The 20,110-nt window shown below is 41.4% G+C and overlaps 1 protein-coding gene across 1 annotated transcript in view; it reads right to left on the bottom strand.

The window, feature by feature from the left end:
- LOC310984523 (spectrin beta chain, non-erythrocytic 1-like) overlaps positions 1–18,942 on the bottom strand; it is a 50,369-nt gene extending 31,427 nt beyond the window's left edge. The window contains exons 1-11 of the mRNA XM_083969743.1: positions 18,755–18,942; positions 12,983–13,134; positions 10,755–10,928; positions 7,364–7,455; positions 6,495–6,575; positions 6,270–6,385; positions 5,728–5,840; positions 4,019–4,206; positions 3,757–3,874; positions 2,878–3,036; positions 692–994 (exon numbers count right to left, since the gene is read on the bottom strand). Coding sequence (XP_083825869.1) covers positions 692–994; positions 2,878–3,036; positions 3,757–3,874; positions 4,019–4,206; positions 5,728–5,840; positions 6,270–6,385; positions 6,495–6,575; positions 7,364–7,455; positions 10,755–10,928; positions 12,983–13,134; positions 18,755–18,908 — 1,650 coding nt within the window. The 5' untranslated portion in view covers positions 18,909–18,942. The remainder of the gene's footprint in view (positions 1–691; positions 995–2,877; positions 3,037–3,756; positions 3,875–4,018; positions 4,207–5,727; positions 5,841–6,269; positions 6,386–6,494; positions 6,576–7,363; positions 7,456–10,754; positions 10,929–12,982; positions 13,135–18,754) is intronic.
- Between the last annotated feature and the right edge of the window lie 1,168 nt (positions 18,943–20,110).

The following is a 20,110-nucleotide window of genomic DNA, read 5'->3' as shown; positions in this document are numbered from 1 at the left end:
GAGAGTCGTTGGGCGGCTTAACATGATGACGACATACATTTTAATTGGCTCGTCAGGCTAACGTCATCCTGCTCTTTGCTCTGATTGGTCGTAGCGCTACCCTATTGGTGCAGAGGCAGTTTGAAAGACAGCCTTCATCCCGCCCCCTGGACTGAGCCGAGGTCTACCGCTCGTTGCCAGACTAGACATGTTAATGAGATAGTCTGGTGCGTCAGGCTAACTTTTTCTAGAATTTTTTCTAAACTTTAAAGACGTTTTTACCACTTTTTCTTCTTTTTTTTAAATAATTTTTTACCACTTTTTCTAGAATTTTTAAACTTTTTTTTAAAGAAATTTTCACCACTTTTTCTAGAATATTTAAAAAAAACTTTTTGAGAAATTTTACCACTTTTTTCTTGAATTGTTTTTGAGAAATTTTACCACTTTTTTTCTAGAAAATTTGGAACTTCTTTTTTTAGAAGTCTTACTGCTTTTTTTCTAGAATTTTTCTGGAACCAGTTGTTCCAGAAATATTTAAATGTTTTAGGAGAAATCTTTACCATTTTTCCCCCGAAATTTCTCTAAAATATTTCCACAAATTCACGCCATTGGCCCTAATTTAAACGTACATTGACTAAAAAAGTAACATTCTTCAGTCTCAGAACAAATGTTGGCGTGCCCCTTTAAAGCCGCCGGTGGTGGCCGTGGTTACCTTCATCTCGTCCATCCAGTCCATGATGTGGAGCATCTCCTGGAAGACCCTCTGCAGGCCGAGGTTCATCTCCAGCCGCAGCCTTCGCGCCTTCAGCAGCTCCAGCAGGTATTCCCACAGCCGGATCACGTTGTCCTTCCGGGCCGTGACGCGCTTGATGTCGTGGTAACGCTCCGCCTCCAGCTCCCTCGCCACGGAGACCACGGCCTGGACGCGCTCCTCGTACGCCGCGATGTCCGTCTCGATGGCCTCGTGCTTCTTGGTCGCCGCCTCCACGGCCTGAAGGTCGAAGCCAAAGTTGTCCTAGGGAGAGATTCACAAAACATTCTTAAGAAAAAAATCTTCTTAACTTCTGTTTTAAGAAGAAAAAAGAGAAGGACCAGGACCAGGACCCTTTTCAAGAATTTCTAAAAACTTTGAGAAATTTTCCTATTATGTATTTTTCCTTCTTTTTTTTTTGAAATTTTTACCACTTTTTTCTAGAATTTTGAAACTTTTGAAACTTTTTTACCACTTTTTCTTATTTATTTTTTACTTTATTTATTTATTTTTTTACCACTTTTTCTAGAATTAAGAAAAAAAACTTTGAGAAATTTTACCACTTTTCAAAAATGTCTAAACTTTGAGAAATTTTGACCATTTTTCCTATTATGTATTTTCTACTATTTTTTTTTTAGAAATTTTTACCACTTTCTCTTGAAATTGTACCACTTTTTTCTAGAATTTTTCAACTTTTGAAAGTTTTTTTACCACTTTTTCTTATTACTTTTTTTTTTTTTACCACTTTTTCTAGAATTTCTTTTAAAAAACTTTGAGAAATTTTACCACTTTTCAAAAATGTCTAAACTTTGAGAAATTTTGACCATTTTTCCTATTATGTATTTTTTACTATTTTTTACTATTTTTTTTTAGAAATTTTTACCACTTTTCCTATTATGTATTTTTTACTATTTTTTTTTAGAAATTTTTACCACTTTCTCTTGAAATCTTACCACTTTTTTCTAGAATTTTTCAACTTTTGAAAGTTTTTTTTTTTACCCCTTTTTCTTATTTTTTTTATTTTTTTACCACTTTTTCTAGAATTTTTTTTAAAAAACTTGAGAAATTTAGACCACTTTTCCTATTATGTATTTTTTACTTTTTTCTTTTAGAAATTTTTACCACTTTCTCTTGAAATTGTACCACTTTTTTCTAGAATTTTTTAACTTTTGAAAGTTTTTTTTTTACCACTTTTTCTTCTTATTATTATTATTATTTTTTTTTACCACTTTTTCTAGAATTTTTTTTTAAAAACTTGAGAAATTTTACCACTTTTCAAGAATTTCTAAACTTTGAGAAATTTTGACCACTTTTCCTATTATGTATTTTTTTACTTTTTTCTTAGAAATTTTTACCACTTTTTCTTATTACTTTTTTTTTTTTTACCACTTTTTCTAGAATTTCTTTTAAAAAACTTTGAGAAATTTTACCACTTTTCAAAAATGTCTAAACTTTGAGAAATTTTGACCATTTTTCCTATTATGTATTTTTTACTATTTTTTACTATTTTTTTTTAGAAATTTTTACCACTTTTCCTATTATGTATTTTTTACTATTTTTTTTTAGAAATTTTTACCACTTTCTCTTGAAATCTTACCACTTTTTTCTAGAATTTTTCAACTTTTGAAAGTTTTTTTTTTTACCCCTTTTTCTTATTTTTTTTATTTTTTTACCACTTTTTCTAGAATTTTTTTTAAAAAACTTGAGAAATTTAGACCACTTTTCCTATTATGTATTTTTTACTTTTTTCTTTTAGAAATTTTTACCACTTTCTCTTGAAATTGTACCACTTTTTTCTAGAATTTTTTAACTTTTGAAAGTTTTTTTTTTACCACTTTTTCTTCTTATTATTATTATTATTTTTTTTTACCACTTTTTCTAGAATTTTTTTTTAAAAACTTGAGAAATTTTACCACTTTTCAAGAATTTCTAAACTTTGAGAAATTTTGACCACTTTTCCTATTATGTATTTTTTTACTTTTTTCTTAGAAATTTTTACCACTTTTTCTTATTACTTTTTTTTTTTTTACCACTTTTTCTAGAATTTTTTTTAAAAAACTTTGAGAAATTTTACCACTTTTCAAAAATGTCTAAACTTTGAGAAATTCTGACCACTTTTCCTATGATGTATTTTCTACTTTTCTCACCTGGGACACGAGCCGCTGGTTCTCGCTGAGCCAGGTCTCCCTCATGGCGGCCTTGCGGTCGAAGCGCCGCGCCAGCTGCTCCAGCTTCTCCTGGCGGATCAGCTCCGTCCTCAGAGCCAGCTCACGCTCGTGCTCCGCCTTCTCCAGACGCTCCCACGCCTGACCGCAACAAACCAGAACAAACCAGAACCACAAGAACCATGAGGACCATCAGAACCAGAACCATCAGAACCAGGACCATCAGAACCAGGACCATCAGAACTAGGGATGTCACGATTATAGATTTTCTTGGTACGATTATTGTCAGAGAAATAATCACGGTGTTACGATTATCACGATTATTATGCATTAATACATTTCACGACAGTATGAATGTGTAAAATCAAATATAGTCAAAATATACATTACTAATTATAAAATATTTAAAATATCTATTAAGGGGCGGTGTTTGGTTCAGTTGGCAGAGCACCCGCCCCATGTGTTGAGGCTGTAGTCCTCTGACTCCCATTTCCTGTCTCTCTCAACTGTCCTGTACATTAAAGGCAAAAAAGCCCCTAAAAAATATATTTTAAAATATCTATTAAAATATGACCAATTATTAATCCCCCAGGGGAAGTGTTTGAAGTCATTAATTGTCATCTATATCAAATGAAACGTTTATTTTAATCATTTTTTTCATGATACAAATTCCTACTAATTCAGTGTTACGTTAGTTAAATGGACCATTATCTGAGCATTCACCTTTACTTTGGTGCAACATCTGCCGATACGGTTCATACATAATCTTTCTTTGGAAAGTGATAGTATTTAGGAATCTTTACGATCAATTAATTGTGGCGTTTAATACCGCGATTAATTGTTAATTGGAGCAGCTCTGACCTTGTTGATGTCTGAGATGAGTTTCCCCTCGCGGGGCATGTAGACCTTCTGGTTGTTGGCTCTCATCTTACTCTGGATGGTGAAGAGGAGAACCTCCAAGTTCCCCTTCTCTGTGAACCTGAGGAGGAGACAGAGGAGGAGCAGGTGAGAGGAGGAGGAGGAGGAGGAGGAGGAGCAGGAGGAGGAGGAGGAGACAGAGGAGAGGAGGAGGTGAGAGGAGGAGGAGCAGGAGGAGGAGGAGGAGAGAGGAGGAGCGTCCTACTTTGGCGGCTTCTCCACGGTGCGGTAGGTGTTGAAGGCCTGCAGCTGCTGTTGGACGCCGAGCAGCGAGTTGGCGAACTTCCTGTTGTTGAGGATGATGATGGTCTGTTCGATCCACTCCAGCAGCTCCGACGCCAGAGACTCGTACTTCTCCACCATCTTCTCCGTCTCGATGGCGTTGTCCAGCACCTGCACGCACACGGGGACAGAGAGAGAGAGACACCTTGTATTGTCTTTGAGGGTTAACAAGTTAAAATGTTAAGTTAAAGTTCATAAGCTGATAATTAAGCAGGTTTAAAAAAGTATATGGTTGTGTCCGAAACCCCTCCCTCATTCCCTCCTCCCTACTCACTATATAGTGAATTCAATATAGTGACTCACTGGTCAAATAAAAAAACACTTTTGGACACTACTCCGCCGCACAGTTTATGACGTATTACGTTCCGACCGCGATCGTAACGGCCGGTGCAGGTACCATGGATACAACCATGGTAACGGCCGGTGTAGCATAGACCTACGGGTGTATAGGTACCAACATAAAAAGAGGAGTAAAGCAATGTATCAAGCAGTAATATATATATTTAAGCATCAAAGATGTTCAATCAAACCCAGTTTTAGTTTGAAACAACGTTCAAAACACACACAGCCAGTGTCACAACTAAGCATATAAAGTCCGCTAGCTTAATGCTAACGTATAATGTGAAACACCATAGACAGGCTAACATAAATTAGCATCGCTATCCAGAGTCTGTGGTCAGTTTATAACGCTTGTTAGGAAATTTGTTCCGACGTTTGTTGTGGGAGTCTGTGGAAGCTGCGACCGGACAACTCTGGCAGCTGGACACATTTATTGAGGCTGCTGCACTACTGCATTTATTTGGTAGTTACACCGGTCACTACTTCATTTATTTGGTAGCTACACCGGTCACTACTTCATTTATTTGGTAGCTACACCGGTCACTACTTCATTTATTTGGTAGCTACACCGGTCACTACTTCATTTATTTGGTAGCTACACCGGTCACTACTGCATTTATTTGGTAGCTACACCGGTCACTACTGCATTTATTTGGTAGCTACACCGGTCACTACTGCATTTATTTGGTAGCTACACCGGTCACTACTTCATTTATTTGGTAGCTACACCGGTCACTACTGCATTTATTTGGTAGCTACACCGGTCACTACTGCATTTATTTGGTAGCTACACCGGTCACTACTGCATTTATTTGGTAGCTACACCGGTCACTACTTCATTTATTTGGTAGCTACACCGGTCACTACTGCATTTATTTGGTAGCTACACCGGTCACTACTGCATTTATTTGGTAGCTACACCGGTCACTACTGCATTTATTTGGTAGCTACACCGGTCCCTCTGGGCCGCTGTGGTAACGGCGATCCGTGACCGCAATGCATGATGGGATATCTTGCTCCGGTTAGTGACCATCGGATGTGATAGATAGATTCAGATTCAGTCACTATATAGTGAACATTAATAATCACTAAACATTCAGACACCACTACAAAATGGCGTCGTCACTAGAGAGTGAGTAGGGGGTGATTTCGGACACAGTCCTGCTGTCAGCTGACCCCAAAGGCCACGCCCCCTCATCAGGCCCCGCCCCCGCCCCATCAGGCCACGCCCCCTCATCAGGCCCCGCCCCCGCCCCATCAGGCCCCGCCCCCTCAGGCTGTGACATCACTGACCTTCCCGATGCGCTTGCCCTCGACCTTCAGAGCCTTCATCTTGGAGAAGTAGTGGTAGTAGGTGACCACGTAGGTGATGACCGACTTCTCGTCAGGATGGTCCACGCTGATGTCTGACACACACACACACAGAAATAACACACACACACACACGAAAAATTAGCACCTTTCATAAAAGACGCTCTATCTCCTTTTCTAGAAAAAAAGGAGGGATTTTGGTGAAACCCAGCCATGTTTAGCTTGACTTTTCTCAGGAACGGAGGCACGTAGAAACAAACGGTTTGTGACCATTTGAAGCATAAAGTTAAACCTTTAAATTGAGCTACAGTATGTGTTGGTGGCAATAATATAGAATACACTATGGCTCTACAAAAATCGTCAAAAAATGGTCTAAATTGCCGGTACACTTGACTAAAACTTTGGAAAGGAGCGCGGCACTCAATGAGTTAATTGACCCGCGTGAATATGTATCTAATGGACCAGGTGTAATGGACCAGGTCTAAAGGACCAGGTCTAGAGGTCTAGTGGTCTAGAGGTCTTACCCTCGGGGTCCAGCAGACTGGTGAGGCCCAGGTGCTGCTCTGCCAGGTTGAAGGCGTTCTGCAGGTTGTGATGAGCGTTGGACTTCTTCAGCTTGTCAAAGTCAATCAGGTCAGGCCTAAAACACACACACACATTATTTACACCTACACACACACACACACACACACACCCACAACAAACCACACACACAGCTACACAGCTATACACACACCCCCTCCACCTACCTGTGCTTGTGGATGAGGGCGTTGAAGGCCATCCCGTCTCTCCAGCTGGTGGTGAAGTTGTGGATGTTGACGTTTGGATACCTGAGGAACAACCATAGATGAATGAACAGGCAATTAAACAAATAAAAAAACTCTTATAGGCAGCTTTACATCACATGATCCATTGTGTTCTTTGTAAATCTTATTGTGCGCTCTCTATGGTGTTTTTTATGTGTATTTTTATATGTGGTTGATGGGTCTGGTGGCATTGTGCTCAAGCCAAATTTCCCCCCAGGGGGACAATAAAGTACTATCTATCTATCTATCTATCTATCTATCTATCTATCTATCTATCTATCTATCTATCTATCTATCTATCTATCTATCTGTCCGTCCGTCCGTCCGTCCGTCCGTCCGTCCGTCCGTCCGTCCGTCCGTCTGTCTGTCTGTCTGTCTGTCTGTCTGTCTGTCTGTCTGTCTGTCTATCTATCTATCTATCTATCTATCTATCTATCGTTCTATCTATCGTTCTATCTATCTATCTATCTATCGTTCTATCTATCTATCTATCGTTCTATCTATCTATCTATCAACCACCAACCAGGATGAAGAACAGAACCTGTGTGTGTGGTTTTCCTCCCTAGTTGTCTAACAGACTGCAGCTACAGTGTTTTATTCTAGAGGAGTGGATGTTACCTTCATGTCTGTGTGTGTGTGTGTGTGTGTGTGTGTGTGTGTGTGTGTGTGTGGTTGTGTGTGTGTGTGTGGTTGTGTGTGTGTGTGTGGTTGTGTGGTTGTGTGTGTGGTTGTGTGGTTGTGTGTGGTTGTGTGTGTGGTTGTGTGGTTGTGTGGTTGTGTGGTTGTGTGTGTGTGGTTGTGTGTGTCTGTACCCGGCGGTCTTCATCTGACACCAGAGCAGCAGAGCGTCTTTAGCGGATCTCTTCTCCTTGTTGTCTTCAGTCTCCACTCTGATGTCCTGGATCTACACACACACACACACACACACACACACGCTGAGTAACCATGGCAACGGGACTAGGCTCTGATTGGCCGGGCGGAGGCAGAGCGGGAAAGAAACCCGCCCAGGGGGGGGTCGAAGGTGGTTTCCATGGCGACCAGGTCAGTAAAAGCGCCGGACTTCGACCTGAGCAGGTAAATGAGTGACATCACCACCACCAGCTGTTTGTTCTGCTGCTGCAGCTGCTGCAGGCGGGAAAACTCCCAGCATGCCTCACACCGGGACCAGGACCCACGTTCCCCCAGTTCCAATCCGCCCCCTAAAGACTCGAGCCCTGAACCCTCACTGACTGACCTGACGTCAGCTCTAAGTGACAGAGTGTGAGAGTGTGTGAGGGTCCAGATGCTGCGTTAGTCTGAGGAAGGGTCTTCGAGCCCGAAACGTTACTCTCTTTGGGTGATAATAAATGATTTATTGCTCTGGAGCTTTTTGCTGGTGTGCGGATTTTTCCTTTTTCATCATTGACCTTTTTTTGTCCAGCACCCAGTGTTAGTTTTTGGGATGTGCGTGCTTTTTCTATGCTTCCAGATGCTGTAAACATGACTGGAACAGCACTTACCCACTCCCACCACACGTTACCTTGACAACAACATGTTTTTAACACCCCGCCCTTGGACTGATTATTTACTGTAGCCTACTTTCAACACGCACAACGTGTGTGAGGGGGACGGACTCAAAACTAATTGTTCCTGGATCAGATCTGATCAAATTATCATCAGTAATCACAAACTGCACATTAATACAACAATCTTTTTTTGGTTGTTGCTCTTGTCCATTAACAATAAAGAGAGCGGCGGAGCTCTCTCTGACTACGTGTGGTAATTTACTTTTCTTTCTTTTCTTTTTTTACACTCGCGTTCTGACGGCATCTCATGTGTTTGACTTCACAACGCTATGAACTGTGGGTAATTCCCCTACCGTAAGTCAGCATCAGTGCTGAGTGACGGTAAGGGGGCAGTAAGGACTTGATGATCTGACAGTGGAACAGCCCTCACACACTCACAGACTGAACCTGAACGCACCTCTAAGTCAGTGAGTCCGTGAGGGGTCGGATTGGAACTGGGCCACAGCCTCTAGATCTAAACCCCAGTTTAGATATGTGTATATATATATATACTATGGCTGTCAAACGATTGAAATTTTAAATCGCGATTAATCTCAAAATTTCATCTTTTTCTTTTTTGCTTGAAATCACAGCAATAAGAAACATCCACATCTGGGAGTTTCTTCTGCTTTCCCTTCATGGTATTTAAAAACCAGCTGTCAGAGAGAGAGCAGCCTCGAACACGTTCTCTAGTGTAGGAACATGAGGAGAAAAAACATGCAGGTTTTCTGTAACATCATAAGACGCACACAGACACACACACCTGTCTGTGTGGTCACGTCTGGAGAGAAGCAACTTCTCTGTTTCCCCAAACTACAGAGCGGCTCCAGGTTCAAATGTCACAGCGTTAATCGCGCGTAAAAAAATTAGTGCCGTTAAAAGCATTTTGCGTTGATGCGTTAACTTTGACAGCCTTAATATTATATAATATTATATTTTTTATATTTTATATATTATAAAACGTAAAGGTGAAATCCTGCGATCTGATTGGTTGTTAACCGTGGTATAATGAGCATATACCACGGCTACTATTCTAAAGCCTTATCACAGCGTAGGCTATCACTCCGCCTCAGCCACGTATGACTGGTATGAATGGAAGTTGTTGTCATGTATCCATGACAACGGACTGTTGCAGTCCGTAGCAACAGACAGTTGATGTTTCTACGATGTTAAAAAATGTAGTAAAGTAGTGTAATTGACATGTTGAAGGTGAACTTTGACCTCCAGAGGGTTAACAATGGTAGAGGGGACTGAGCAGTGACAGAGCTACTTGGAGCTAACGTCTGGACAGCTGGGAACAGATTTTTATTCTGCTTCAAGAAAACTACATGTCCTCTTTCATATTGTTGTTATTGGTAACCGTTTTATAAAAGCTATATATCACTCCAGTCCGTGGTCTATGCTCATAGGCCTATTTCACGACTTCCGGGTTTAGGTACTTCCGGTTTCCGTTACAGGGTAAAACTACTTCCGGTCGCGGAAGCGCAATGGCTGAATCCAAAAATAAAAGCTTCTGCTGCACCTCAGTGTACAAATTCTAGACAAAAACAGCCGTACTTGCATTTCCATGAGTTTCCGAAAGAAAGACCCGAGAAAGAAGTGGGTTTTGGCTGCTAAAAAAAAAAAAAACAGCATAGACCAGCATCATTTCCATGCTGGTTTTTCTAGCAGGGTAGGCTATACTAAGAGATGATGGAAAAGACTTTGTTTAGCTTGCTTTTAAACGGCAAAATATTAAAACTAAACCGTACACTGATTTACAACCGTTACTGAATTACTGTATATCAATGTCAGTTCTCCAACAAAATCTTCTTGCTTCAAGGTTTTATTTGTCACTGTCCAAATGGAAGATTAGCAGCTAATCATTAGCCTACTGTAATAATGCCATACATAAAACATATTAAGCAGCAATATGTATTTAATCATCAAAGATGTTCACTCAAACCCACATTATTTGAAACAACGTTCAAACCACACACAGCCAGTACCAGTACTAAACATAAAGTCCGTTAGCTTAATGCTAACTAAGCATAACGTCCGCTAGCTTAATGCTAACGACGGCTAACAAATTAGCATCGCTATCGCCGTTCAGCAGCAACTGACAGTGATAGCAGTAAAGCTGCTAAAAGTTTTAATATTCTTTAATGCGAGAACATCGGCGTTAAACCCCCAGCCTGTTGTCAGTTTATCCAGATGTTGCCTGTTAGGAAATGTGCTTGTTTTGGGAGAAATGCAAAGGGAGCAGCGACCGGGGGCTAGTAGGCAGATGCTCGTAGCTACATCCAGGTAACTTTATCCACAGGTTTTTAGAGGTTTACCGCTGACTGGTTAAACTTTTTTCAGGAGATTAATGTTAGTCTCACTGATGAAATCTTTTGTGGCGGTCGTATTAGTTTGTTTGAATGAAAAGTGTAGCCAATCTGTCAATCGCTCTAGCCGCAGCTGACCGGACCGGATGTTGATTTACCCTGTGTGACGTCACTTCAGAACCTTGTGAAATAGGCCTATTCTACCACTCTAAGGAGGAACAACGCCCCTTAGAGTGGTAGAATGAGCAGAGACCACGGACTGGAGGGATATATTGCTTAAATATATAGACAGTATATATGTGTGTGTGTGTGTGTGTGTGTGTGTGTGTGTGTGTGTGTGTGTGTGTTACCTGGAAGCGGAGGATGATGGTCCAGATCAGTCCCAGTGTGAGTCTGTGGTTCCCATCTACGATGTCATGACAGCCCATGTTCTCCAGGTGAACCCGCTGCTCCTTCAGGAACTGCAGAGCCTTGTCCACGTTCTCCAGACAGTGGATACGCATCCGCCCTTTAGTCGGCTTCGGCTGCAGAGGGGGAGGGGGGCGGGGGAGGTGTTGGTTATAATATATACATCTATATTCTATAGTTGGGTGTTCATGTTTCATGCTCCATGACTCCAGTGAATCACAACGGACTAAACTAAACCTTCATGTTGCATCAAAGTGAATCTGTCTAAAGCAGAACTGTGCTAAACGAACACCGGTGTTTATTGTGTTAACGCTGTTCAGTGCAAGAAACTACTGAACATCCATCTCTGTTTAAAGTCAGTGGTGGAAAATAATAATCATTTTTAAAGGAATAGTTCACCAAAAAAAGTGTCAGAGTCCTCCGTGGCTTCTCTGAGTTACAGGGGGTCTCGGCGTAGCAGTGCATGTCCATATAATGGTTGCAAATGGATACCAACTGTCTTCATAACAAAAAGACACACCAAAAAACATCCAAATACCTCCATGCTGCTCGTATGTAATGTCCCTCTTGTATTGAAGCCCCGACATGAGAAATTATTCCGAAAAAAATTAAATAAGTCTATATTTTAAGCTTGTTTGTAGCGGAAGCTCCCAGTTTCATATGGACATAACTCAGAGAAGTGTTGCTCTGCCGGAATCTCGCGCGATTTGCGGAGCCGTGAACTGGGTGTCGATGCAAATTGCGCGAGATTTGCACTGACACGGGAAGAGCAGTGAACTAAGACACTGGGAGCTTCCACTACAAACAAGCTTAAAACATAGACTTATTTAATTTTTTGGTGGTTTTTGGTGTGTCTTTTTGTTACGAAGACAGTTGGTATCCATTTGCAACCGTTATATGGACATGCACTGCTACGCCGAGACCCCCTGTAACTCAGAGAAGCCACGGAGGACTCTGAAACTTCTCCCAGCCCATAGTCCACATGAGGGGGAGGAGATCATGAGTGACATTTCAATTTTGGGTGAACTATCCCTTTAACAGAGCTCAAACCCTAATAATGTAATAAAAATAAAAATAAAACTGATCATTTGACGCCTCAAGTTGAAAAACAAAGAGCAGAGAAACAATGGGACAGGAAGTGCAGCAGGAAGTAGGACACACCTGCACCGGCTGCTGCCACGTCAACACTGTAAAAACTCTACATCTTACCAAGAATATTTGTCTTATTTCTAGTCAAAATAATCTCTTTCTACTTAAAATAAGACTCATCACATAAAAAGCAGCTTGTTTTTAGACACTTTTTACTTCTTTCAAGCAGATTTTCACTTGAAATAAGTAGAAAAATCTGATAGTGGAGCAAGTTTTTGTTTCTTATTACAAACACAAAACACTTGCTTTCACTGGCAGATTTTTCTACTTATTTCAAGTGAAAATTAGTTTGAAACAAATGAAAATGATCTAAAAACAAGTTAATTTTTAGGTGATGAGTCTTATTTTAAGTGGAAAGAGATTAGTTTTGACTAGAAATTTGATATTTTGACAAGAAATAAGACAAATATTCTTGGAAAGATTTTGAGTTTTGCAGTGTAGCTACTGTATAAACTAGTGGTGAAGTCAAACACACACACTGCAAAAACTCAAAATCTTACCAAGAATATTTGTCTCATTTCTAGTCAAAATGTCATTCCTCATTTCAAAACAAATCTCATTCCACTTAAATTAAGACTCATCACATTAAAAGCAGCTTGTTTTTAGACACTTTTTACTTCTTTCAAGCATTTTTTTTTCACTTGAAATAAGTAGAAAAATCTGATAGTGGAGCAAGTTTTTCTTTCTTTTTACAAGCACAAAACATTTTCTACTTATTTCAAGTGAAAATTAGTTTGAAACAAGTGAAAATGTTTTAAAAACAAGTTCATTTTTAGGTGATGAGTCTTATTTTAAATGAAAAGAGATTAGTTTTGACTAGAAATGAGACAAATATTCTTGGAAATATTTTGAGTTTTTGCAGTGCAACAAGACAGAGTGTGTGTGTGTGTGTGTGTGTGTGTGTGTGTGTGTGTGTGTGTGTGTGTGTGTGTGTGTGTGTGTGTGTGTGTGTGTGTGTGTGTGTGTGTGTGTGTGTGTGTGTGTGTGTGTGTGTGTGTGTGTGTGTGTGTGTGTGACGTACCAGCCTCTCCCCTGACAGCACCTCCAGCAGCTTGATGAGCATGCGTCCGTCCCTCAGGTCCATGTACAGGTCTGTGATCCTGCAGGAGACTCTGGACAGGTGGGAGTTCACCCACTTGGTGAAGGTCTTCTTCTGCACCGCCTCGCGCTCATCTATATACACACAGAGAGAGACACACACACACACACACACAGATCAATAAACACAGTATCTGTTAGGGGTGGGAGAAAAAATCGATTCACATAAATATCGCGATATCCTTTTTGACGATTTTTAATGTGCATTTGTTCGCCTTTTTTACATCCAGAGAGTCCAGGTTGTGAAAAGGGTTTAAGTTCACTTTATAATGGAGTATGTTCATTTCTAGGCTCCTACAGTATTTGTGTGCAGATAAATGTTAAAAATGCTAAAGACTAAAAATCATAGAGAGAACCGGGAAGAGGAGCTTCGAGAAGCTTCTGCTACAAACAAGCTTGAAATATAGACTTATTTAATTTTTTTAACGGAACAATTTCTCATGTTGGGGCTTCAATACAAGAGGGACATTACATACGAGCAGCATGGAGGTATCTGGATGTTTTTTGGTGTGTCTTTTTGTTACGAAGACAGTTGGTATCCATTTGCAACCGTCATATGGACATGCACTGCTACGCCGAGACCCCCTGTAACTCAGAGAAGCCACGGAGGACTCTGAAACTTCTCCCAGCCCTTAGTCCACATGAGGGGGAGGAGATAGACAATTTTGGGTGAACTATCCCTTTAATCTCTGTGTTGATTCATAGTATTTATAGTATTAATTAGGGATGTGCCAAAAAAATCGATTCACATAAGAATCGTAATTCTCATTTAATACGATTCAGAATCGATAGAAAACGTCCCAAAATCAATTTAAAAAAATGAACAATGAAACAAATTCTAAGGAAAATCTGTTTCCTTAGAATTAAAACGCAGCATGTTTAACTGCACTATTTAAAAAAAATAATAAATAAACTTTTAATTTTACTAGTTAATATTAACATTAATATCTGTGTTTATTCATAGTATTGATAGTATTAATGTCAGTATCTGTGTGTATTTATAGTATTCTCAGTAATCTGTGTGTTGTTCTCCTCTGGGCTCTCCTGCTGTTTGACCTTTGACCCGGAGGAAACAGGATGTGAGAGCCAATCAGCAGCCGGCGCTCCTCAGACAATCACAGCAGCGTTTCAGGGGCTTTTACTGCAGCGGGACAACCACTTCCTGTCTGGACCCAGTATGACATCATCAACCAGCAGGCTGCAGGCCCCGCCCCCTGACAGAGATCTGACCCTCTGATTGGTCGATCAAAACCGGCTCACTCTGATCTCACAGGAAGTCCCTACATGGACAGGTTTTAGTCCCGTTTCAGTCCAGTTTAGTCCTGGTCCTGTTTTAGTCCCGTTTTAGTCCAGTTTAGTCCTGGTCCTGTTTTAGTCCCGTTTTAGTCCAGTTGAGTCCCGTTTTAGTCCTGTTCCAGTTTAGTCCCGTTTTAGTCCTGGTCCAGTTTAGTCCTGTTTTAGTCCAATTTAGTCCCAATTTAGTCCTGGTCCAGTTTAGTCCTGTTTTAGTCCCGTTTTAGTCCTGTTTTAGTCCAGTTTAGTCCCATTTCAGTCCTGGTCCAGTTTAGTCCCATTTCAGTCCTGGTCCAGTTTAGTCCTGTTTTAGTCCAGTTTAGTCCCGTTTTAGTCCTGGTCCTGTTTTAGTCCCGTTTTAGTCCAGTTTAGTCCCGTTTTAGTCCTGTCCCAGTTTAGTCCTGTTTTAGTCCCGTTTTAGTCCTGTTTTAGTCCAGTTTAGTCCCATTTCAGTCCTGGTCCAGTTTAGTCCCATTTCAGTCCTGGTCCAGTTTAGTCCTGTTTTAGTCCAGTTTAGTCCCGTTTTAGTCCTGGTCCTGTTTTAGTCCCGTTTTAGTCCAGTTTAGTCCCGTTTTAGTCCTGTCCCAGTTTAGTCCCGTTTTAGTCCTGTTTTAGTCCAGTTTAGTCCCATTTTAGTCCTGGTCCAGTTTAGTCTCATTTTAGTCCTGGTCCAGTTTAGTCCTGTTTTAGTCCAGTTTAGTCCCGTTTTAGTCCTGGTCCTGTTTTAGTCCCGTTTTAGTCCAGTTTAGTCCCGTTTTAGTCCTGTCCCAGTTTAGTCCTGTTTTAGTCCAGTTTAGTCCCGTTTTAGTCCCGTTTTAGTCCAGTTTCAGTCCCGTTTCAATCCCGTTTTAGTCCTGGTCCCGTTTTAGTCCCGTTTCAGTCCTGTTTTAGTCCTCGTCCCGTTTCAGTCCCGTTTTAGTCCCGTTTCAGTCCCGTTTCAGTCCTGTTTTAGTCCCGGTCCTGACCCACTGTGAGACTCTGAGCTCCAGATTCAGCCCTTGGTCCTGAACCAGAACCAGATCCAGGTCCAGCTGGTCGTCACGACACCCGGACATCAGAACTTCCTGTCTGTCAGACTGTGTCTCCATGGCAACAAGGGTCTCCTCTTCAACGACCACGCACAAAGTCCAGACACACACTGACACACACACACACACACTCTCTCCTACCTTGCAGCTGTTTGAAGCGACCCTCCAGCTGACTGTAGTTGACCTGCAGCTCGGCCGACGCCCACTCCTCCATCACTGCCGCCGCTCTTCACACACACACACACACTAACGCACACACACACGACAACACAAACACACACACGGAGCCCCAGACCAGCAGAGGAGGACACACTCAGATCCGGGTCATGGTCTCCGACGACGACCACGAAGTTAATAAAGGTTCAGTTCAACTCGTCTCATCCAGAGGAAAACAACTGACTGAGTGGAGGAGAAGCTCAGATCCACAGAGTGTCCTCGAACGCACCGCCAGGTAGCCAGGTAGTCACACACACACACACACACACACAGAGACAGAGACAGAGACAAACGTCCTCGTCCTCGTGTCGTCGGGACGCCACAGACCAGAGTCCAGAGGTCGACACACACACAGACACACACAGCGTCTCAGAGAGCGGGACAGAGAGTGTGTGTTTCCGGCCCTGCCCAGCACTCAACCATCAGCAGCTACACACACACACACACACAGACACACACACTGATCTAAACTGATCCTCCTGCTGCTGCTCTGCCTTCCTGCCCCCTTACCCCCCCTAAACCCCTACACATACACGTATACACACATATAAACACACACAGACACACACAGCAAATAAAAGCGGGAGGAGGAAACACACCCCTAAGAAATACACTGTTAAAAATTAAGCTGCAGGTTTACAAGCTGACTGAGAGGGCGGGGTTATGTGTGGAAGTGGGCGGAGCTCTGTAGGCAGTCTGTCAGGTGTGTGTGTGTGTGTGTGTGTGTGTGTGTAGAAATGTCTTTATTAGGACGAACCCCTTCAGATGTATCATCTTGTTTTCCAGCTGCCTGAACATTAACAAGAGGTGATTGTAATGTACCGAGGCGTAGAACAAAATGTTGTCAAATGGTTGTTTCTGTAAGAGGAACTCAGTACTGGAACAAGTTACCATCACACATCAGAAACTGAGACAACTACGTTTCTACTCTTTAAAAAAAATCTCAAACATTGGTTAAAAACAAATCAGACATGTACTCATGTAGCTTAAATACTGTTTAATCTGATGTCTGTTCCCGGGGCGTGTATGGTATATTGTTCTTTAACTGTGGGTTAAAATTGTCTGTTCTTATTTTGTCTGTCTGTGTCTGTTTTGCCTTGATATTGTCAGTCTGTGTTCTGTCTTGTAATTGTCCACTGTATGACTTGATGATGTCGTCACAAGGTCTTAAAGTCTTCTGTGTTCATGTCTTTTAGAAACCTGCCTTGGGCCCTATCGTTTGCTCTTCTTCTGGCACGCAGGTCAGTTTTGCTCAGGTGGAAAGGAACTCACCTTCCCACACACTCCCAGTGGCTACAGGACCTCATGTCTCGCCTAAAGTTAGAAAAAATACGCTGCTCTATTCGTAAATCAGAACAAATGTTTTATAGGATATGGGCACAGCTTCTTGCTTATTTTCAAAGAGCTGATGTTATAATTGAACCGTGATACTCCCAACACTGCCCTTGATATTCCAGCACTAAGACCCACAGACCAGGCTCCCAAAATGGAACTACTGTATACCTTTATAGCAGTTGTCTTACTGTGATTTCCTATTGTGTATATACACCGCTATTGTTTCATTTATACGTGTATTATTTGCATTCCTTTACACATATACTTGTGTCTATGTTTGTTTTATTTTATTTTTGTTTGTTTCTTTATTTTCTGTTTTTGTTTTTTTTCTGTTTTGTTTTTCTTTGAGTGGAGGGGTGGGGTGGGTTTGAACATGCAATACTGTGACTACCTCTAAAGACTGTCCTGTACACTTGTCAATACCTGCATAAAAAATCAATAAAAAGAATTTGAAAAGAAACCTGCCTCGGGACTGCAGCTGCTAAGTCCGGCACATTTACACTGATGCTTAATGCCTCAGTGTTGATGAATGTGCACTGTCCCAATTCAATAAATAAAGAAAAGAAATGCTGCTCCACAGACAAGAAAGAAGAGAGCTGACCGTGTCCTCGTGTCTCTGCTCTGATGTGTGATTGACGAATGTCACTCAGAAACTTTTTACAGTGTGAAGCCAAACCAACCGGCCAATGGCCTGGCAGCTTGACCATGATGTCATGAGCTGTGTGTGTGTGTGTGTGTGTGTGTGTGTGTGTGTGTGTGTGTGTGTGGCTTCCCTCCATTGTCCCTCCACATTCCTGAGTGAAGGAGAGGAAATAAGAAACAAACATCCTGATGACCTCACACCGGTCTCCATGGTAACCACCCGGCAACCACACCACCGAGCGTTCACGTATCCATGTGGTCACCACCCAACTGATGGTCTTTTAAGGTGGACTGTGAAGTTTCCTCCCATCTAGCCGTGTGTTGTAATCCAGTGGTTCTCAACCAGGGGGTCCGTGAAAATATCTGCCGAACCGTCCAATCCGGCCGCGAGTTGTGTTCAACAACATATGAGCGGGACTAAGAACGTTGTTATTTGGCTTTATTGCTTCTTGACCATAACTCAATTAGTCATTTGCATATTTAAATTCATTTTCCAAGAAACTTGTGATATAAAAAATGTTACTTTTCATGTCTACTTTCATTGTGTAAAGTTTCATTGTGATAGGAGTAAAGGAAAAAAAAAAAAGCCTATTTGGGTGTATTTTGGGCATATAGTGTATTGCTCATTTGCATATTCAAATTCATTTTCAAAGAAACGTGTAATACAAAAAATGTTATATTTCATGAATACTTTAATTGTGTGAAGTTTCATTGTGATAGGAGTAAAGGAAAAAAACAGCCCCATTGGGGTGTATTGTATTGGCACCATAGACTTTATACAGTAAATCAATGAGAATTAAACATATTTCCCCAACTAGGATTTCTTAGGACTTTTAGTATGTTGTTCTGGACACCTCATAGAAATGATGGATGGTGAAAAACATTCTGTTACAATTAGTTCTATTTTTGGGTCCAAAATGAGCTAGAATGCCTAGATTATTGGTGGACTGTTAAATTTGACTGTGTTAAGGTGGACTAAGAGGCTCCTACCTGCCAGAGCCTTGATGCTGTGTTAGGGTGGACTGTTTTTAAGGCGGACTGACCTGCCAGAGCCTTGATGCTGTGTTAAGGTGTTGGACTATGTTAAGGTGGACTAAGAGGCTCCTACCTGCCAGAGCCTTGATGCTGTGTTAGGGTGGACTGTGTTAAGGTGGACTGTTTTTAAGGTGGACTGGTCCTACCTGCCAGGGCCTTGATGCGCGAGCGCTCGAAGAGCCGGGCCGAGCTGTTCTCATTGTCCCAGTCGTCGTCCCAGCGGTTGTTGACGGTGTCGCTGCTGCTGTACTGCTGCTGCAGCTCCATGTGCTCCAACTCGGCCGCCACCGTCGTCATCATGACCTCTGACCTCTGATGATGTCAGCGGGGACACGTCCTCATCGGCAGCTTCAGGACCACACCTGAGGGACGGAGAGAGGGACAGAGAGACAGGAAGTCAGCAGCAATAACAACCTGGAGTAGTATTACAGTGTATAAACACAGATCAATAATTAGATTAGATAGATAATCTTTTATTACGGACTCAGGTCCATCATGGGGAGACAATACAAAAACACATACAATACAAGATAAAAAACACCATCATAAATGTAAAACACATACAGACACCTGTTCCAGTGTCTCCACAGACCTGACAAGTGTTTTGTATCACTTTGTGTAGCTAGTGCAACTATGATGCTGCTGCCTGACTGGTTAAGTCGACACCTGAACCTGTAGGCTACATGTAGTTTCTCTAAAGAGCATGAAAGGTGGAAACATTACAAGATACAAACATATGACTCGCGCTTGTCCATCTTGGGCGCCTAAGTAATATTCTAAATGCATTTTTTCTCATTTTTGCAGCACTGTACTTGCACCACAAGTGTGCTGTGTACAGTGTAGTAGAATATGATCTGAACAAGGCTATCTTTACATCCTCTGTACACTTATTGAATTTCCTTTTAAGCATATTAGCCTGTGCATAGAGTTTACAACACTGACATTGAACGTCATCATCATCACATAGATCTTCTCTGATTATGTGGCCCAGATATTTAACTTTTTTCACAACACCAAGTGCTTGACCAGCTAAGACAAAGGAGGGGAATTGTGTGTTCCTTTGTTTTTACAATCATAATCACACTTTTTGCTGAATTAAACACAATATCAAACTGCATACTACTATAACAAGAACAGATTCTCAGCAGTTGCTGTAGCCCAACACTAGAGGGCGATATAATGACCAAGTCATCAGCATAAACCAAGTGATTAATGAGTCTTTCTCCCACTATACATCCAGTACTGCACTGATTCAGCTGTCCAGACAAATCATCCAAATACAGATTGAAGAGGACAGGTGATAGGATTCCTCCTTGTCTCACACCATTAGCTACAAGGAAGGCTGCAGATAAACTTCTACCCCATCTAACATGCATATTTTGATGTACACACCAATAGTGCAATATTCTAATCACGGTGGAACACCAAACAGTTTTCCATGATTGACTTTTTCAAAGACTTTGGATGCATCCAGGAAACATAAAAACATTGTACTGTTTTTT

Source organism: Trachurus trachurus (assembly GCF_905171665.1).
Source record: "Trachurus trachurus genome assembly, chromosome: 1".
NCBI lineage: Eukaryota > Metazoa > Chordata > Actinopteri > Carangiformes > Carangidae > Trachurus > Trachurus trachurus.
The sequence above is the reverse complement of the archived record's forward strand: the minus strand, read 5'-3'. Positions and strand labels throughout refer to the sequence as shown.